At 41.6% G+C, this 20604-nt stretch overlaps 1 protein-coding gene across 5 annotated transcripts in view; it reads left to right on the plus strand.

Moving 5' to 3' along the window:
• The window catches only part of SPATA7 (spermatogenesis associated 7), a 77200-nt gene that overhangs the window by 37321 nt on the left and 19275 nt on the right, over positions 1 to 20604 (plus strand). For all 5 annotated transcript variants that reach the window (XM_084629945.1, XM_084629944.1, XM_084629948.1 and 2 more), the window contains one exon: positions 6246 to 6379. In XM_084629945.1, the coding sequence (XP_084486071.1) occupies positions 6246 to 6379 (134 nt within the window). The remainder of the gene's footprint in view (positions 1 to 6245; positions 6380 to 20604) is intronic.

Raw genomic sequence — 20604 nt, forward strand, 5'->3', positions numbered from 1 at the left:
GTGTATATTTTTTACTATTATTGTACTCAAACATGGCAGAACCATTTTTCTCAAACTTTCCTAAAAAATAATCCTTCAACTGAGGTCAGACTCAGAAAATTTCAGACCGAAAGGTAAAGATTAAAAGTAACTGAAATACGGCCTTTAAACAGAAACACTCAGGCAATCTTAATTATCACTGGTGTTGTTTGCTCCAACTATAATATATGTATCTTTTCCTAAAAGATACACTTGAATTATGCATATAAACTGTGCATGTTTGCACACACATGATAATAGTGCACAGAAATCAGACATATCTTTTTGAAAATATAGTCCCGTGTATTTGTCATCTGAATTTCTTGCTTATAAATATGAAAACCAATTGTGTAAATATCTCTGTGTCCCTGCATTTTGAATTAGCAATTTGAAATGCTTCTGCAGTAGATACATATTTTTGTTCTCCATAAAAGGCAGTACCTCTGAGGAAGAAATTTATTTAAAGCAACATAATACATTTTTCATAGATTAAGGCTAGAAAGGACCATTAGAGCATCTAGTCTGACCTACATTACCATAGCCAAGAATTTCACCCAGTCATCCCTGTATTGAGCCCAATAACTTCTTTTTGACTAAGCACATCTTCTAGAAAAGCATCCAGTCTTGATTTGAAGACCTCAGGAGATGGGGACTCCACCTCATACCTTGATTTTTTGGCCAAATGGTTAATCACCCTCACTTTTAAAACTGTATGCCTTATTTCTAGTTTGAATTTGACCGTCATTAACTTCTGGCCATTGGCTCCTGTTATGTCTTTCTCCAACTAGGTTAAAATCATTTTAGCACCTATTATTTTCTCCTTGTGAGGGTACATATACACAAACAAGTCACTTGTCTGTCTTCTTTTTGACAAGGTAAACAGATCAAGCTCTTTAAGTCTCTCGCTGTAAGACACTTTTTCCAGTCCTTGAATAATTTTTGTGACTCTTCTCTTTTAAACTTTATACATAATGCCCAATAAAGATTGTCACAAACTACATTGAAGAAAACAACATTTTACATATAAAGGTCAGATTTTCAGCTGAGTCTTGGCCTCTTATTTTTTCTCCCACAATTTTGCAATTACTTGTGGGTGCAGTGTATTGTGTGGATATTATACTGCTGGACACTCGGTGGGAGATTAAGATGGAAAGACATGGAAATGGAAATGGTTTTAAAGAGAAAACCTTATTTTAAAAGTGTGAATGGGTGTGTTATGTAGGCATAAATTCAGTCAACACCTCTTTGTTTTCTACCACGCTTTGCATGATCAATGCACTTTCTGTCATATGCAGCACCAAAAAGTCCAAAGCAAGTTTGTATTACTGACTCTGATCCATAAGAAACTGGATTGGTAAATGCAGAGGTGTAAAGTATACACAAGACTGTTACCAGTAAGTCTGTAGTTAACAAATGTCCACTCTGTAAGTCACAGGATGATTCAGGGCCTACATCTTCATTCTTACAAGAAAATCTAACGAATGCTCAAAAACAGCTGATATTAGCCTTTCATCTTAAGGGGTCAATTACTTTACTGGCAAACAGTATTTATAAAAAGATGGAAAGAAAACTGCGTCCTTTTTTTTCAAAACAGGATACAATGCTAAACTTATTTATTATTCTGTAAAACAGTTGCAAATCAGGAAACTTATACGATGACCTGGTTATTTTGGGGTGGGTGTGGGAGGGATGCATTTTGCCCTTTGCAGGAGTGAAAAGCCAAATAACCAAGGGGAGATGTTGCAGTTATGCTTCCCATGTGGGTTGGTGGAGCCAGATGTGGAAAACATGCACGGAGGATCTGTGCCCTTACATTCCACAGAACTGTGCTTTGTGTGGACTCCTTCTGCCACAGAGAGGGTTTTTAAGAAGTGGTGGGGCTATGGTCATTGGAGCTGTGTAGCCCATAGAGCGTGTAGTGGGGTGCACAGCAACTGTAAATATGACTATGCCTAGCAAAAAGACCTAGCAATAAACTAGTTCCAAGTAAGAGCTGAGTATGAACCCCAGGATTTGGTCACATAGAAATATATTGCTCTTACTGAGTGTACCTTTCCTTTTACATTTACTAAATCAGGTATTCATTTTCCTGATTGTATTTATTAAAGTGAAATTGATCACTGCATTATTGTATATGAAGTACTACAAAATGCTGGTGATACACTGGCCAGGGAGCACTTAGTGCAAATTTTGAGGTGAGAGTGCGAGTCCAGTCCCTCAGCATAAATTAGAGCAATTTGAAACTGTCCTAATCTATACCAGTAGCCAACAGCCCCGTGTGGACATTCCAGCAGCTGAGGATCTGGTGGACAAGGGGATGACACACCCTCTTTTCTCTGGGGATATTCCCTACATGAACATCTGGGAGAGTGGGTGGTGTTCGGAGTCAGTATGGCAATTCTGTTTAATTTTAGGATCCTTCAATGGCAAGTAAGGAAGCTAGTTTCAGGGCAGCACTGGGATTTCTGAGGAGCACAAAATAGCCACATTACACTGGATAATTGGGGCTAAATTTTGTTGGACTACACTAATACAACTAAAAGAAAAGGAGTACTTGTGGCACCTTAGAGACTAACAAATTTATTTGAGCATAAGCTTTCATGAGCTACAGCTCACTTTGTCAGATGCATACTGTGGAAAATACAGTGGGGAGATTTATATACACAGAGAACATGAAACAATGGGTGTTCTCTAGGTATATAAATCTCCCCACTGTATTTTCCACTGAATGCATCCGATGAAGTGAGCTGTAGCTCACGAAAGCTTATGCTCAAATAAATTTGTTAGTCTCTAAGGGTGCCACAAGTCCTCCTTTTCTTTTTGTGGATACAGAGTAACAATGCTGGTACTCTGAAACTAATACAGCTGTGATTCTTAGTCTGTTTACCCTCAGTTGTGCAGGTGTTTAACTTCTAACTTTTACTTGTAGCCAGATTCTGCCATCTGCATTCATGCTAAGTAGTACCTTGCTTCTTGAGTTGTCCCTTTGATTTAAATGAGTCTATTCTGAGTAACGTTCCACTCAACATGAGTAAGGCTGGAAGAATCTGTTCCTAAACAAATATCATGTGTCACCTTTACTCTTGTTGAGTACTCTCTTATTCCGCAAGTAGTGCCATTGATTGAATGGGCTGTTCTCAGAGTAAGGTGCTACTTAACATTGAGGAAGGGTGGCAGAATCGTGTCCTAAAATTATGAAAACCATAACCTCATATTGTCTGTCCTTTTAATAAACAGTGAATGCTCCAAGTGTGAAATCATGGCTCATTTAAAATGATAGTGAGGCCAGGATTTCACCCTCGATGGCTAAGTTGTGGTGTGATTGGGACTTTCATTAACTAAGACTGAGCTATGCAAAGGAGAAGGGTGTTACGAAAGACAGCACTTGTTTACAGAACTAGCTTCACCCTATGATGTGCTGAATATTACAAATCATGGCCACTTCCAGCACATCCAAACTGAGGGTGGCAGCTCCACTTTGAAAGAAACATGATGTGACTTCTTTGCATGCTCTTGGTCTGGAGGAATTCATATGGGAAAATAATGCCCAGAATTGAGTTGGCAAATAAATAGTTGGTTCATATGGGGAAGTACAGCATTAGTCAGTGTTAAATTATGCTCTGGGACATGCACTTACCCTTGGCTAAGCTCAATAAGATATTTTTTTATTTGTTCAACTAATGTTTCAATGTCTAAAATAGTTTATTTACATTAAAAAACAAATCAATTCAGGAATTAATATTGCAAATTGTATCTAGTTGTGATATATGGTGACTGTAGAGATCTGAAATTCAGAGCGAAGGACAACCACTCATATTAAGCAAACTCGTACTTTGGTTATAAGCACTGGACTGCCAAACTCCTTAGACGTGTGACATGTCTGATAGATTTTTGAATGACTTCAAAGTTTTATCATCTTCATTTCAGTCAGCCAAGCTATGTTTTGTAGCTCCAGGCAGGTTTCTAGAAATATTGCTGAAGTGCTGGGTTTATGGAAATAGAGTCAAGCCTGTAAAGGGAGCAACCACTGCAGAAAAATAAAATTATAATGAGGGGAAATTTGTTTGGTATCCTCTGAACTTTGTGTAATAGGCATTTGCCTAGTCAGTAGTGTAGTTTCTAAATTGGATTAGTAAGAATTTCATAGCTCAGTATCCTTTTAAAAAGGTGTGTGTGTGTGTGTGTGACGGGGCCGGAATAGTATACAATACAGCCTTTAAAAACGCTTGCAGCCATACATACACCACTTTTTATTGCCTGCAGAATTAACAGAACAGGCTCACGGACTGCGTAGAATATAATATAATATAATAATATGCTTATAATATAATGCATTATCTCATTACTAAGCCTGACAATGATTGTGAGCAGAGTCACTGATGAGACTCATTGATCTCTAGATTCCATTAAGCTTTGGAGATCTTGCAATTTAAAACTGCAGGATGCATTTTATACTCGGATATTACTCGCTGTTTTTTTAAAGAGTGGATGAAACGATTTTTTTTTTTTACTTGTAAACAAGCAGATTTAGACATTTGACATGTTGACATTTTGGATCAATTTTGATCTTTAGTTGGGGATTCTCTGTACAGTTAAGGCTATTTATAGTTCATCTAACAGACATTCCTACTAAATCTGTTAAAAGATGCATCTCCTTTTGTTTGAATTATTCTGCTGGTAGTGATGGGCATTTAGTCCATGGCACAGCAACAAGGACACAGAGACAAATTCATCCCTGGTATAATCCCATTGAAATTAGTTGAGGTTACATCAGGGACTAATTTGGCCTGTACTATTTCTAGGGCAGAAGGAAGTGAGGAAGCTTATCTTAGTTTGTCCAATTAACTGATAAAGTTTCTCCCCCATAGTACTACGCTTCCTTCCAAATGCCTATCTGTCTCTTGCTGTAATTAACATAGTCATAGCTGCACCATCGGCTCATGTCTTGGGGTCTGATCCTGTGTGGTGGTGGTGAGCGTCTTCAGCTCCAGTTGGTTGCAATGGGAGTTATGAGTGCTCGGTGCCTTATGGGAGCAAGCCCCTTACACAGATTCGCTTGTTGTCTGAGTAAACCCATACTTCAAAGAATGGAGCTTCCAGACCTGATGCTCACTTTGCTTGGTGCAGGACCCAAGAGGTTGGGCGGAAGGTGGATCTATGTTACTTTTTGTCTCCCTTAGTCTGGGGCCATTGGGAGGTTGCCTCAGGGCTACCCCGACTTGCATTCAGCAGCCTACTGCCCTCTAGATTCCTTCTACACAGGGGGTATTCCTTGGTGGGTGGCTTTGCAGTCCCTTTGCACTGGCATTTTACAAGTACCTGTATCTTCTGTAGGGCCTCTTTATTGACATTTGGAAATGAATGTGCTGGTGTTTTTGGTTCAGGCTGCCTCCACTGAGGCATGCAGCTCTGTAAATCACATTAACTTTCAGAGTTTATGACACCCCACTATGCAGCTAGAATACACATGAATAGCTTTGTAACATTAAGAGCAAAGGGCCATATTGCAGCAGGCCATGGCTCCTTCCCTTCCCTCCCCCAAATCTTGATGGCATAGACGCTTTGCCAATCTTCTGCTCTCGAGAAGCATTTGGGCCAAGGTTCAGTAGCTTATCTGATTCTTCCCTCCTGATCCAGCAATGGCCCATCCACACAGACCCTACCTAGACTATTCATGCTCCTGACATGTAATTTGCTGCTCTTGCAGTATTATCTGTATGCCCATTTTGGGGACCTTTCTACTTTTTTCCAGAGTTTGACCCCAAATTTTTTGAGTCCCGCAATTCCCTTTGTACATATAAATCTAGCAAGATTTAACATTTACAAATGATGTTGTTTTTCACCAAAAATTTCAATACTGTTGAAATACTGTTGTTCAGCAGGATCAGAATTGGAAGGGTTCTTAGTGCTGTATGGATGGGAACAGTGCTATGGATTTTTGAGTAGAATTTCATGTCGCTGAACTTGGTCTTCCAATTCCACTGTACTTTTTGTAGTTTTAGAACTCAAAATTTCTAACCCTAAAGAAAGCAACATAAGTTTTAATATTCTGTTTTGACAATAGGAGTTATTTTTCATGCTTACAGTATGTTCAAACTGGAACACATGACAACATTTTACTTTTCTGACTGAATGAAAGCCCACACAAGGTAATGCATTTAGAGAGAAGGACTCAGTAACATTCCTTTAAAATCTCACTAATTTTATTTGGTTCTTTCTTTCCTAAGTTGCAGACCAGCAACGGAGAGAGAAACTCAAGAAGGAAATTGCCAGGTGTGAGAAGGAGATGAGCGCAGCAAAAAATGCCTCACGGGCCAGCTCCAGAGGAAGCAGGAGGCTACTGTCATCCACTTTTGTAAAGGTAGATATTTTAACTTTGTTTCAAATTGTAGATATTTCCCTTTGTACATACAAATTACCAAGATTTAACAGTTAGATATTATGGGCCAAGACTTCAAGTCCTTATTCTGTTTTTATTCACGCCATGCTCACCCCTTGGTCAGGAGTCCAAAGAAGTTCAGACTGAATAAAAACTGAGTAAAGACCTCAGGATTTGACCCTTTATATTTAAACGTTAGTGTAAATAAGCAGAGTCCCCATGCTGCTCTCAACACACGTTCAACCCAAACCTCCCCTGTTCCCTTTTATTACTACTTGGGTTTTTCCTCTGTTTCTAAGAAAATGAAGATAAGCCTCAGCCCCAAGCTTTCTCTTGAGCTATCATTTTCTTGCATTTTCCTAATAGGCCTTCTGCCTCACCCCTAATGCCTTTTTTCTCAGGGTAAACCTTGAAGGCAGAGGTTGAAGAGTTGAAATTCACACACACGCCGAAGCCAGAGGGCTATTGTACAGCACCCTCCCTAGCTGCCATTCCAGTCTGTGGGATGGAATAACAACTCTAGCCTCTCTTTGTCGGTTGTACAGAGCATAGGGTTGCCAATTTTCTGATTGCAGAAAACCAAACATCCTTGCCCCGCCCTTCTCAGAGGCCCCGCCCCTTCTCAGAGGCTCTGCCCTCACTCACTCCATCCCCCCTCCCTCAGTCACTCGCTTTCCCCCACCCTCACTCCCTTGCTCATTTTCACTGGGCTGGGGCAGGGCGTTGAGGTGTGGGGGGGGTTCAGGCTCTGGGCTGGGGTGCAGGCTCTGGGGTAGAGCCAGAATGAGGGGTTCAGGGTGTGGGAGGGGGCTCCAGGCTGGGGTGGGGGGATGGGGGGGACTGAGGGCTCTGGCTGTGGGTATGGGCTCTGCAATGGGACCAGTTATGAGGGGTTTAGGGTGCAGGAAAGGGGGTCTGGGCTGAAGCTAAGGGATTCAAAGTGTGGGAGGGAGCTGAGGGCTGGGGAAGGGGGTTAGGGTGTGGAGGGAGTGTAGGGTGTGGGCTCCAGGAGGCAGTTTGGGTGCGGGAGGGGGCTCAGGGCTGGGGCAGGTGGATGGGGGGCAGGGCCGAGGGTTCCATCTGGGGGTGTGGGCTCTGGGATGGGGCCAGATATGAGGGGTTTGGGGTGAAAGAGGGGGCTCTGGGCTGGGACCAAGGGGTTCAGAGTGTGGGAGGGAGGTTGAGGTGTGGGAGGGTGTGCAGGCTCCAGGAGGGAGTTTGAGCATGGGAGGGGGCTCAGGGCTGGGGCAGGGGATTGGGGCACGGGAGGGGGTTTGGGGTGCAGGCTCCAGGCGGCACTTACCTCAGGCTGCTCCTGGAAGTGGCCGCCATGTCCCTCTGCCTAGGCACAGGGGCAGCCAGGGGGCTCTATGCACTGCGCCCGTCTGCAGGCGCCACCCCTGCAGCTCCCATTAGCTGCGATTCCCATTGGCAGCGTATGGAGCGCCCCTGGCCACCCCTGCACCTAGGAGCTGGCGGGACATGGCAGCCGCTTCTGGGAGTCATGCGGAGCCGGCCATTATGGCCAGCCGGAGTTTTAGTGGCCCCACCAGGGTCCCTTTTTGACCAGACATTCTGGTTGAAAACCGGACGCCTGGCAACCCTAACAGAGCATTGAGGTCAATGGAGCAGCATAAATGCAGATCCATAGCCCCTCCCCTGGATCACCCTTGGGTCTCATCTCACCCCACCCCTGAATTGGCCTGCACCAGGCCTGCATAGACTGGAGCTGAGACCAGTTCTTCAGCACCCAGGAGTGGCACCCCTGCACAACCACTCAGACAGCTGAACACCATCCTCTGAGTGTCACCAGTTACTTGCACTGGTTGGCTCCTAGTTCCTAACTTCTTACAAGGGGCCCCTACTCCTTGTGGGTCTCCTTAAATCTCTCCCTGGGAGTTCACTGCACACCCCATAGGGTTGGGATAAAGATCTCCTGGATGGAAGTTCTCCCTGTGGCTCCTGGGATCATGCCAGCAGTCTCCTGCTTGGCAGTCCCGCTCCTTCCCACCCTTGCTGACTGCAGTTTCCTCCCTTTTAAAGGCCTCCTGCCTATCATATGTGATTGACAAGGCCAGAAGAGCGCGGCTAGCCCTGCCTCCCATGCCTCTCTGGCACCTTTGACATCTTTGTGTGGTCTATACACCCCATCAAATACAGGATCTGAGTTTATATATTTTTTAAAGTGTCTTAAGTGTGTGCTTTGACATAGCAATGTCAGAGCATTGTAATTCCTTGTCTGTGTTTTAACCTCTCCCCCAAAGAAGAGCTCTCTCAAGTAGTAAGTGTCACTTAGTACTACCAATTACTTGTAGGTACCTCTTCATCAATGTTCTTGTCAACAAGAACATCTCAGTCTTGCAAGCATTTGTGTGTGAGTCAACCAACTGCATGTTTGAGTGAAGATTTCCAGATATGAATAGGCAATCATAATATATTTTAGAAGTGGTCATGGCAGACTTGCCTGTTTAGGTAACATTGGATAATACTTAATGTCACCTATTTGGGGCCCTTTTCTACAGATCTTTTAATCTCCACATAGACAGGAAGCAGATGTCCCAAAAGATAAAACTTGGCACTAGGAGATTCCCATGAATTCCTTCTCTGCATGATTCAAAACAAAAAATACAGCTATTAACAGCTTTTCAGCTGAGCCGTGGACCTGATGATAGACATTAGATCATAATAGGGAAAATCTTGCTTAAAGATTTACAAAATATTTTTCATCAACATGTGAATCGAAGCACTAGTGCATTAGTAAGAAGTGAATATGTTTCTGCAGGAGGGGTTCCTGCTAGAAAGCAAGCAGTGGTAGTAATTGGGCTTTCATATCTCTGTACTGTGGGGGAAGGTATTGTGGGCCTGATCCCATCCCACTCTGTGACAAGATCTATGCACTATATGCAGCATAGGCAAGAGCGTTAACGCAAAAAGCAAAAGCCCCTAGGGAAAACGCTGCCACAAGCAAACCGCAGATCTTGGTAATAACGAAGTGCGTTAGCACAGTGCTAATTATGATACTGTTTACTTTGGCTCCTTATAAGGCTTTATTAACAATGCTTGAGTGATAAAAATTAAGGAAATGTATCATTTGACTTGAATGATAAAAAACTATATAAGATTGGTATTATAGGGGCAGGGTAGAGAGAGACCAGGGGGGCACCTGCGTGTGACCATCTCTGTCTCCCTCTCCCTGCATGCTTGTATTCAAATAAAAAGGACCTCAGACTGTTTGAACCAAACAGATGGTGTGACTCGTTTTCCACAACAGTACCAAAACCAAAGCAATATTTAAATATTGTTTCTTTTACCAGAAAGTATATTGATTTTACTATGTTTATTGACGTACCTAGAGAGTTTTATTCCTGTTGCTCTATTGGATCGCTCCTAATGCATCCTGAGGGTCACTTAACTTCTCAAATTGTATTTCTTTAGCCATAAGAATACATAAGTAACTAGTAACCATAAGACAACTTCTACACATGCCTATTAAAAGATATGATAGGACACAGAATTATCACCAGGCAATATAATTGCACTGCTGTTGGTGCTGTCCCCAATTCCTGGGGAAACTGCTGATCTTAAATTTTCTGCTTTTAGTACCACTGCAAAATCTTGAATATTGAGTCACAAGATGCTTATGGGGCATGATGGTAATCAATTTAAATATCAAAATGTAAGAAATACTGGTGCAAACAATGTGGAACACCACCGGGTGCTAAAAAGATGCATAGCAAGAGTGGAATATTACTGTACTTGATAAGCACCTTGCAATACCTCAAATGATCTATTCAGCATGTCCTGTTATATACACTGAGTAACCAGGTTAGTGAATGCATACAGTATTTGTTGCACCAGAATGGCCCACTGCTGGGTTGTTTTTGTGTAACTTTAACTAAAAATTAACCAAGCGTAGGACTTAAATTCATTAATACAGTAAGTTCTTTAGTTGTAATTGCTTCAGTTATAACAGTAATACTATATTCTGTTTTGTTTCTCAAATGCTACTACACTAATATATTTCAGAACTGTTACTTCTGAAGTTACTTCATGCAGATTTCATATCTTATTTTTTACAAGAGTGAGTGCGCTTAAAAAGGAAGCATTTAGCTCACGATGATAAAAATGCCTCATCACAGTATTACATACTAAGACCCCATTTACCAAGTGCTGGCACACGCAGGTGTCTGAAATGCTACAATCATTTCCCTACACTTAAAAGGGGAGATAAGTGTGGTAACTCGGCATAGGGTGTGGACTGGAATACATAGGGTTCTGCCTGATTTTTCATGGGGCAGAGATGTCCTATGGAGCCTGCTGTAGTCAGCACAACTTAGAGCACCCTTTTTGCTGCTCTGAATTACGCTGGGGGCTGTTTTGTCTCATGGTTAGCCAAGGATCAGGGGAAGCATAAATATGGAGTAGCGCCACCTTTACTTCTCCTCATACTCAGCACAGCTCAGGATTGAGCCTAATACAATGATAAATTAAATGTTTCCTTTTAAAAGTCCCTCGTATTTATAAATATTATACAAGTACATTTCTTAACATTTCCCCTTCTCCAGTCCCCATAGCAACACATTAATGATTGCTGGCACATATGAGTGAAAAGTACTCAGACACTATGGTGATGAGCACAATATAAGTACCTAGGTAGAAAGAGGTACTCAACTTAAAATTGTATGTGTTCATGCAAAAAAACTTCGTTAAGTGAATGAAAGTTAAGTTGAAAAGTCAAGCACTTAAATGTTAGGATTTGAAAGATTTGTGGTTGTCCACACAATCTTAATTCTTCCCCCTTGTCCATCCATTCTGAGCAATGTGTGAGGCACATTTACTTCTTTTTAAGTGTAGCTACTTTAAATACTTTAATTGGCTTTCCTGCAACAGAAAAGGGTATATGGACACAGGAAGGGGAGGACAGAGAGGTTTATTAATTTTCATGGAATTTAATGTTTCTAAAAGTAACATTGCGTTTCTTCACCTAGGTGGTGTAAAGGTTTCCCTCTGTTCAATAAAATGTAGTGTTAGACTGCATATTTCAGCATTTCTAAGGTTTCTAGAGCCACACTGTTGTTGCACGGTAGTTACGCAGAGAGTCAAACACACAGGAAGCTTTGTGGCTTGTTTTGTACAATCAGGGTTATTCAATAGCAGTTTTTGAGTTTGACAAATCCACTCCCAGGATCTGAAGGTTATATTAACACCTAAGCCTGTGACTTTTCTTTTCTAAAGCAGCCGTGGATTAGAATCCAAATACCATTCCAGCAGAGAGAAATCCCAGAGGAATAGCATTTTTCATGCGGGTTTAGTTTGTGGTTTTCTATAAATCTTATCAGTTTCTCCATTTAAAAGTCAGCCAAAGCTATCAGGAGTGCTGACTACTTTCAATTTCACCTGCAGATGACGTTCATAACAACTTATATAGTGCCTTTCTCCAAAAGGCTCCCAAAGTACTGTAGGATCCATCTACGCAGAGCACAACTGAAATGCAACCATCCCCAGGGTAGATAGCAGCAACCAGGAAGATAGCACAGTAGCGTAGTACACAACACAGGGAGCAAGGGTGGGGAGGTTTTACCCCAGTAGAAATCCTTGCCCTTGTGACAAGTGCCATGGCATCTTTGATGCCAAGGCAGAACAGACTTTGGTTTGTAAGCCCTCATCTAAAAAACCCACAGGCATCAAACTGGAGCTCATTTTATAAAGGATGCGTAGCTGGGCTGATCCTACCATGAGACAAATCTGTGATTCAAGCAAGGCTAGGTATTTCTTAGCTGATCCTCAGACAACCCTGCTAGTGGGTGCTTCTGACTCACAAGTTCTGAGATGAGGAAATTTTCAAGATATCAGCCATGCCAAAAGCCAAACCTGGATGCCAGCTTCATTCCTGGGGTTCTTTCTTCTGGAGAATAAATCCCTTCAACCACTTAAGTTATTAGAGGATGAAAATATATTGAAGTCAGTGAAATTACACTGGTGTGTAAAAGCCATGTAAATGAGGAAAGAATCAGGTCCAACACATTTCCCATTTTCAATTATTGTTGCAGGGTTTTTTTCAAGAGAGAGATGGCACAAAACTGGCTGGTAGCTCTTAATGTGTAGTATGTGCTTTGCTGAATTTCAGAAAATCTAGTTGTAAAATGACAGCTATGACCAGATGGAAAGCTGTTTGTGCATATGAAATACGTATTAGGAAATGGTATTAAGTTTTTATCTATATTGTTAATTTCAGATGCACTGTGCATGCATTTATAGCTATAATTGCCTAGTCCGATGTCTTGTCCTAAATATTTATTGTTATATTGCTATTAACATTCTCAAGATATATTATACTCAAATTAGTATTTTCTGTATTAAATAAATGAACTCCTAAGGAAACCAAAAATACCTTTTAAAGTATTAAAATAAAATCCCATATTTACATTGCGAACACTTAAATACAAATGGAAAATTCCTTCATGGCTGCATGGTGTCAACCACAATTTTTTTATGCTCGAAGTCCAAATTCAAACATTTTCACATATACATTTAGTTATATCTCTAGTTAACAAATTTAACCTATGTCTACTTGTTGAAGACAGGAATATATCACACTATACAATCTGAATATTGCATAACAGATTACTGTCAAAAATATTACCGTACATATGAATACCAACACTGCAGGGTATTTTGTAAAATGAGAAAAATCATGAATGTTAAAATATTGGCTTGTAAACAAATTAGATCCCTAAGGCTCTAGTCTGACCACCCCTGAATGACAGAAACAGGTTAGTGTGAATTTGCTCCCTCATTTTATTCATTCATTAAGTAAATATCAGAGTGTAATTAGATGGACTGATAGTATGTACAAGGGGTGATGGGAGCACAGATTATGTAAAATACTAATATTTACCAGACGAGATTTTATTTTCTGCTCTTTTCAAGCAAGCTACTCTTCAGATATGTCAAGCACAAGTCAGACCTGCCGTCATAGGTGCTGGAACTAGGGATGCTGCCGCACCCTCTGCCTTTAAGTGATTTCCATTATATACAGGGTTTACAGTTTGGTTCAATGGCTCTCAGCACCCCTACTATACAAATTGTTCCAGCACCCCTGCCTGTCATAGGCATCTGTAAGTAGCTATTACAATTCAGGTTGTCTCAAGCTAAAAGAACTAGAAGTTCAAAATGATACAAAATCGCAGCTTCTACATTTTGATAGTATAGCTTTCAAAGTGCCTAAATAATCTCATTAAAGGAAACTCTCTAAAGTCTGCAAGGCTCTTGTTGCTGTCACGAGTATTGCAAATATTTTTTAGTCAGCTGAATGAATGAATATTAAACTGTGAACTGCTCTCTATAGCAAACATGAGAATATATCTTATAATTTCATCCTTTACTTAGCTTGTAAAAATATTAAATTTTGTGATGATTACCTACAAAGATATAAATCATGAAGCTTGTTTTCTGCCCATTAGAAGATGTGCTGTCCTATTCTAGACCCTCAACTACAGCAAAAATTAATTCCCTGAGACAAATTCATCCTTGGTGCACTTCTGCTGGCTTCATTCGGGGATGAATTTACACCTTTGTATAAAAGCAAATCTTTTCAATGAACTAGCCCGATTTTAGGAGGCATCTGTGACATCAAGGTGGGTTTTTGGTTAAGCAATAACACTTTCCTTTTGAAAATAAAAATAATTTAGAGGCAAATCCTTTTCTCCCCGGTTTATTGTGTGCATCTTTTGCCCATCACTTAGCAAGCTGAGGCCTTGATCTGCAATTTGTTCTGTTCTGATGGACAGACGCTTGCTTCCATGGCTTCAGTGTAGGTTCAGGGGTCTACTGGTACGGAGCTCGCAGCAGGGTCAGGGCCTTGCTCTGTAACTAATGCACTTGTCACAAAATTGTGACTACAGACATTCAGCTAATTCAGTACCTGATGATTATTATTGGTAGTAGTTATTCACATATTTTCTGGAAGCATTTTTTAACTTCTGTGAAAACTACCTGTCTCGGGCTACGTCTTCACTGCAGCTACAGGTGTGATTTGTAGCTCATGTAGATGAACCTGTACTAGGTGTAATCTAGCTTGATTACTAAAAATAGCAGTGAGGATGCGCAGGCCTGCATGACCTCACCTAGGTGCATTGTTTTTGTGCAGTCCATGCTGAAGCCCGCACTGCCACGTCAGTGCTATTGTGAGCTAGCTATATTAAAACTAGTGTGGGTATGTATCGTAGAAGTAGCCTTAGTAAGGTTGTGTTTGTACGAACATAGGAGTTGTAAATTTGTCATTCACACACAGTCGGCTCATAGAAAATAGAAGTGAAAGAGAACTCAGCTCAGGATTGTCCCTTACAGTATATTTTCCAGTACCATATTCAGTCTAGTTTTACATGTCCTAAACAATGGGGTTTCCATTATTTATTTAAAATTTTTTAGTTTTGTTTGATGCATAGAGTAAAATCTCTCATGTAGTCTCACACTGAATATTTGTAGTATCGTGGAAAATTAGCCATATTATCACGGTTAAATAAATCTTTAATGTTAAGTAGATTCATGACATGGTAATATAAATGAATATATATACACATACAGATATAAATCTATAAATTAGTTTGCTTATACAAAAAGAATTGTTAAACATCAGAATCAGTTTGTTGTACACATAGGAGTAAAGTGCATGCAAATAGCAGGGCCTAATTTTGCACTAGTTGACACCCCTTTCACTCAGCTCAGAGGATCTCAGGATTGGGTCCAATGTATTTTCATGAGACAGAGTCAGCACAATAATTGACCCATCACCCTTAACAACAAAAAGTCATTACTCTGTTTTATCTTAGATTTGATTAAGTTGTCATATGTACCAAGTGCTTCTAAAGTTTGATTTATGCTGCAACTGCTTAAGCTATTTTAAAAAATAAGAGCACCAAATATACACTGCACAACAAAAACAAAGTTGTTGTTGTTTATGTAAATACTAGAGGGTTTGGAATTTGCTCTCCAAAACATTCATATAGGTGGATTCTGAAACATTGCAGTCTTATCTGTTTTCCGTAACACCAAATTATAGCTGCAATTATGTTATATCCAAACAATCATGTAGTAAACCTTATTATACTGGTTGCTAACACAGGCATTTGTTTGGCATTGTTACTGCAAGTTACCAGTTCAGCGCTTAATTTTACTACTACAGCACAATTAAGTTGGTTCATGTGAAACACCACAAAGAAGGGTGCATTGCGTCCCTACTAACTGTAAATATATAAGCTGTTTGCTCTCGTTATTATCATATAAACATATCTCAAATGGTTGTTCTCACTAGAAAAGTAACATTTGTATTAATTTTGGAGAAAAGTGTAATGAAGGCAAAGGGAAATATCATGTTATATGTGAGCAATGTGTACTGTGATTTATTTTTGATGGTCTTTCTAGAGAGAGGTTTTCTTTGTTTGTTTTAAAGCTATTACCACAAAAAGCATGTTTGTCACCTGAAATTTTAGTTTAAAACACCATGGTGTCCTGAGAGTGCAAAAATGGGCTATTGGTGACACAGGGGTTAATAGCACAGTTATTAGGAGACAGTGCAACATCATTTATACAGCAAAAAGGCACATTTCCTGGAACTCAGAAAAACCATCATTGCTTAGGTGCACATAAGAGAGCAGAAAATGTACTGTTGGGAACTTTTAGAAATAGTTAGGGCTTTGGGAGCTGCAGAGCTGGAGCATGGGTCGGAGGCAGTGCTCAGAGCTGCCTGGGCGTACCTCTGCCTAGAAGCTGAGGGGGGATGTGTTGCCGCATCTGGGGAGCCACGCGGAGCCAAGTAGGGAGACTGCCAGCCCCGCAACCCTCACCGCCGAGCACAAGCAGGGGTCCTGGGCTGCTCCCCCCAGAGCACCTGCGGCATCCCTCGGACCGCCCCCCCTCCCGAACACCCTCGGGAGGCCCCCCTAAGATTTAGTCAGGGGTATATAGTACAAGACAGGTCACGGCCGTGAATTTTTGTTTATTGCCTGTGACCTGTCCATGACTTTTACAAAAAATGCCCGTGACTAAAATGTGGCCTTAATCATGTGGCATTTGTGAGTAGGACATTGCTTAGAATCAAGGCTTTGTCACATGATAATCTGTAATCATTTGTATGAAAGCCTGCTGATGGACTGAATTGCATATTATTTTTTAATTAATCTGTATAAGGAGCTAGATGTTTAAGATAATTTTAAACTCATACACATTCCTGAGTGTATTTTATTCATAAAATCAACTGCCTTGGCTCCCTTCTTTTATCGCTTGTAAAGTACTGTACATGCTTCCTCATCTTTAGTCATATACCAGTGTCTTCTGATCTACCTATTCCTAATTCATATGTTGAATATATATCATATGAAAGGTTTCTACTTCCGCTTGTCTGAACCTAAACTTCAAGTTCACAGGAAATCTGGTAACTAATTAGCCTAATGAATTAAATTCTGCTCTTCAGAAACCCCTTTTCTGTATTTACATGTATTTACATTTTACATTTGATTATATGAATGCTAGGCAGGCAGGCCCATTGAGTGTAACAAACAATGAATCCCTCATTTTAAGAAGCCTCATCAGTTTAAACTGAACTGAACTGGCAGGTTTTCTAAGTTGCTCTTTTAGATTGAGTGCTGCATTATATTGTTTATACAGTATGATAAGGAGATGTGCTAGACTAACACCGTATCCTTGTGGCTTTTCCCGTGGGCCTACATGCAAATGAGATGTTTCTCTCTCAAGGCTATCCTAGTGAGCAGTTTTAATACATATATTATGTGTTGTGCCCTCCTCCCTCACATAGTTTATACTTAACCGATTTCAGATTGTTCTATATTTAAGTTTTTGGCAAGTGGTGGTTGTCTGTAAGCTTCTGAGTCAGTTTCCTAGCTGGAGCTTGGCCTTGGAGTTAATAAAGTGTTAGAAATAACTCTTGCCAGTTAGCAGAGTCACTAGCAGTTTTTCTATCCTTCTAGTCCAACCTGAAACTCAAATTTTTACTGCCTGCCCTTTGGTGGAGCAGGTTGGTAAACAATGTATTTAGTCTCATCCCAGTGCAACAGAAAGAGTTTACCCATCTCTGCACTGTTACATCTCATTTTACCCAGCACCATTCGTCATCCTGAGTTTGTGTCTAGTACACCAGAGTTCAGCTAGTGGCCTGCAAGGCCTTAAATTGTGACCTGTGAAGGCGACTATATAAGGAAGAAAACTTGTATTTGGTTGTGAATTGAAATATATTTTTAAGCTGAATTGTTTGAATCAACCCCATCACTTTAGGCCAGTGGGTCTCAAAGCCGGTCTGCTGTTTATTCAGGGAAAGCCCCTGGTGGGCCGGGCCAGTTTGTTTAGCTGCCGCGTCCGCAGGTTCGCCGCTCCCACTGGCCGCGGTTCACTGCTCCAGGCCAATGGGGGCTGTGGGAAGCGGCACGGGCCGAGGGATGTGCTGGCCGCCGCTTCCTGCAGCCCCTATTGGCCTGGAGGCAGTGGGAACCATGATCGGCTGAACGTGCGGACGCAGCAGGTAAACAAACCGGCCCGGCCCGCCAGGGGCTTTCCCTGAACAAGCGGTGGACCAGCTTTCAGAACCACTGCTTTAGGGGATGCCACAGAGATATTATCTCCCCAACTGCCTCCCACTGCTTCCCTTGGAGCCCCAGAGCAAATCAAATGTAATCTAGGAGTGCGCTGAACAGCTTCTGTTCCTTCCCTGCTGCAGCTGCTTATGAGCTGCCCCAGCTGGCTGCCTGTTGCATAACATGGAGACAAAAGAGAGTAGCTCCGGTTGCTCCCTTTCCCTTTTCCCTGCTGGGCCAAGGAAGGCCAATGGAGAGCAGGACAGGAGCAAGACTGGTTCTGCCAGAGCCTACAGCAGCGTCTATCAAAAAATGACTCCTCTCACCCGGGCAGCCACCTAAGACAGCCCAGGAGAGGGGATAAAATGGAGAAGCTGAGAACCAGCAACCAATTATGGCTCCTTAATTCTGTGCCCCAGCCCAAGTTAGAGCAGCTCCCAAATGGCTCTAAGTTGCACCACTTGCTAATGGTCACCTTGGGGATAATGCACCATCTGAGGATAGTAGGAATCCAGCAATGAACAGTGAGGAGAGGGATATAGAAGCAGGCTATGCCAGCAACATACCTGCGAGAGGATACCCCTTGGTGTGGAAATACCATGCAGGGGAATTGTGGGTAGTTTCTACTCATCTTTCTCTTTCTGTCCAGCACAGAGGGAGCTGAATAGGTCAGAGAAGCTGTGCCAAAGCATTGATTGTGGTCCTTAGACCTTTTTGAAATATGGTTGGCCCTCAGACTGAAAAGGTTGGACATCTCTAGTTCAGTTTCTAGTCTATACAAAGGCTATATGTAATATGGCACCTCAGCATTTGGATGGATGTTCTGATTGTAGGCATCACATTTAATTTTTAGTATCCAGCCTACAACCTTTGAGCTTTAAAATCCTTCACGGTTTGGAGGTGATTAAAATGCCACCATTGGTGCTTCTTGCTAACACATTTAACTTTATTGAAATGCAAAATCTTTATAGAAAACACCTCCAGCTTGGATAAAACCACAGCCTGACCTGCAGAGACAGATGTTCTTTCTTACTGGCAAACTTCAACCTGGGATCTGAGAGTTACCTGGGATCTGAGAGCTAGGGGTTTTCTTTCTTATGCATCATCCTTGGCAGTGAAGGCTTTCTGCAAATCAGTCCAGGCCTTCAGTTACACCTGTACAACATCATTGTCTTCAGTGGCTTTTTGTACTGGTGTAAATGATTGAAATTCTGTAGACAGTTCTGTTGGTTATGCACAAGAAAGAGTAGAATCCAACTCACTATTCCCTACCTGTCTGTGTTGGTTCTGCAGTGCTAATGGTAGCAAAGATTACTATACTTTTGTCTCTAAAGCCCACAGGGAGCCTAACTATTGAATAAGGATGTGCAGTTTTTACCTTGCAAAAAGAAAAGGAGTACTTGTGGCACCTTAGAGACTAACCAATTTATTTGAGCATGAGCTTTCGTGAGCTACAGCTCACTTCATCGGATGCATACCGTGGAAACTGCAGCAGACTTTATATACACACAGAGATCATGAAACAAAACCTCCCACCCCACTGTCCTGCTGGTAATAGCTTATCTAAAGTGATCATCAAGTTGGGCCATTTCCAGCACAGATCCAGGTTTTCTCACCCTCCACCCCCCCACACACAAACTCACTCTCCTGCTGGTAATAGCCCATCCAAAGTGACAACTCTCTACACAATGTGCATGATAATCAAGGTGGGCCATTTCCTGCACAAATCCAGGTTCTCTCACCCCCTCACCCCCCTCCAAAAAGCACACACACAAACTCACTATCCTGCTGGTAATAGCTCATCCAAAGTGACCACTCTCCCTGTGAGAGTGGTCACTTTGGATGAGCTATTACCAGCAGAGAGTGGTCACTTTGGATGAGCTATTACCAGCAGGATAGTGAGTTTGTGTGTGTGTTTTTTGGAGGGGGGTGAGATTATCATGCACATTGTAGGGAGAGTGGTCACTTTGGATGAGCTATTACCAGCAGGATAGTGAGTTTGTGTGTGTGGTTTTTGGAGGGGGGTGAGGGGGTGAGAGAACCTGGATTTGTGCAGGAAATGGCCCACCTTGATTATCATGCACATTGTGTAGAGAGTTGTCACTTTGGATGGGCTATTACCAGCAGGAGAGTGAGTTTGTGTGTGGGGGGGGTGGAGGGTGAGAAAACCTGGATTTGTCCTGGAAATGGCCCAACTTGATGATCACTTTAGATAAGCTATTACCAGCAGGACAGTGGGGTGGGAGGAGGTATTGTTTCATGATCTCTGTGTGTATATAAAGTGTGCTGCAGTTTCCATGGTATGCATCCGATGAAGTGAGCTGTAGCTCACGAAAGCTCATGCTCAAATAAATTGGTTAGTCTCTAAGGTGCCACAAGTACTCCTTTTCCTTTTGCGAATACAGACTAACATGGCTGTTACTCTGAAACCAGTTTTTACCTTGACACTTTTCAGAGTAGAAGTGTACAGACATTTTACTGTATTAATAATAAGTGTAATTTGTTAAATTTTGTTAAATTTCGTAATTTATAATTATTTCATATTTAACTATTTCCTTTATTTTGGGTCAAACCAGTTGTTCACACTGATTTTCTGAGATAAATGGTTGCTCTTTGACACTC

This window comes from Lepidochelys olivacea, assembly GCF_965140295.1.
Source record: "Lepidochelys olivacea isolate rLepOli2 genome assembly, chromosome: 6".
Classification (NCBI taxonomy): domain Eukaryota; kingdom Metazoa; phylum Chordata; order Testudines; family Cheloniidae; genus Lepidochelys; species Lepidochelys olivacea.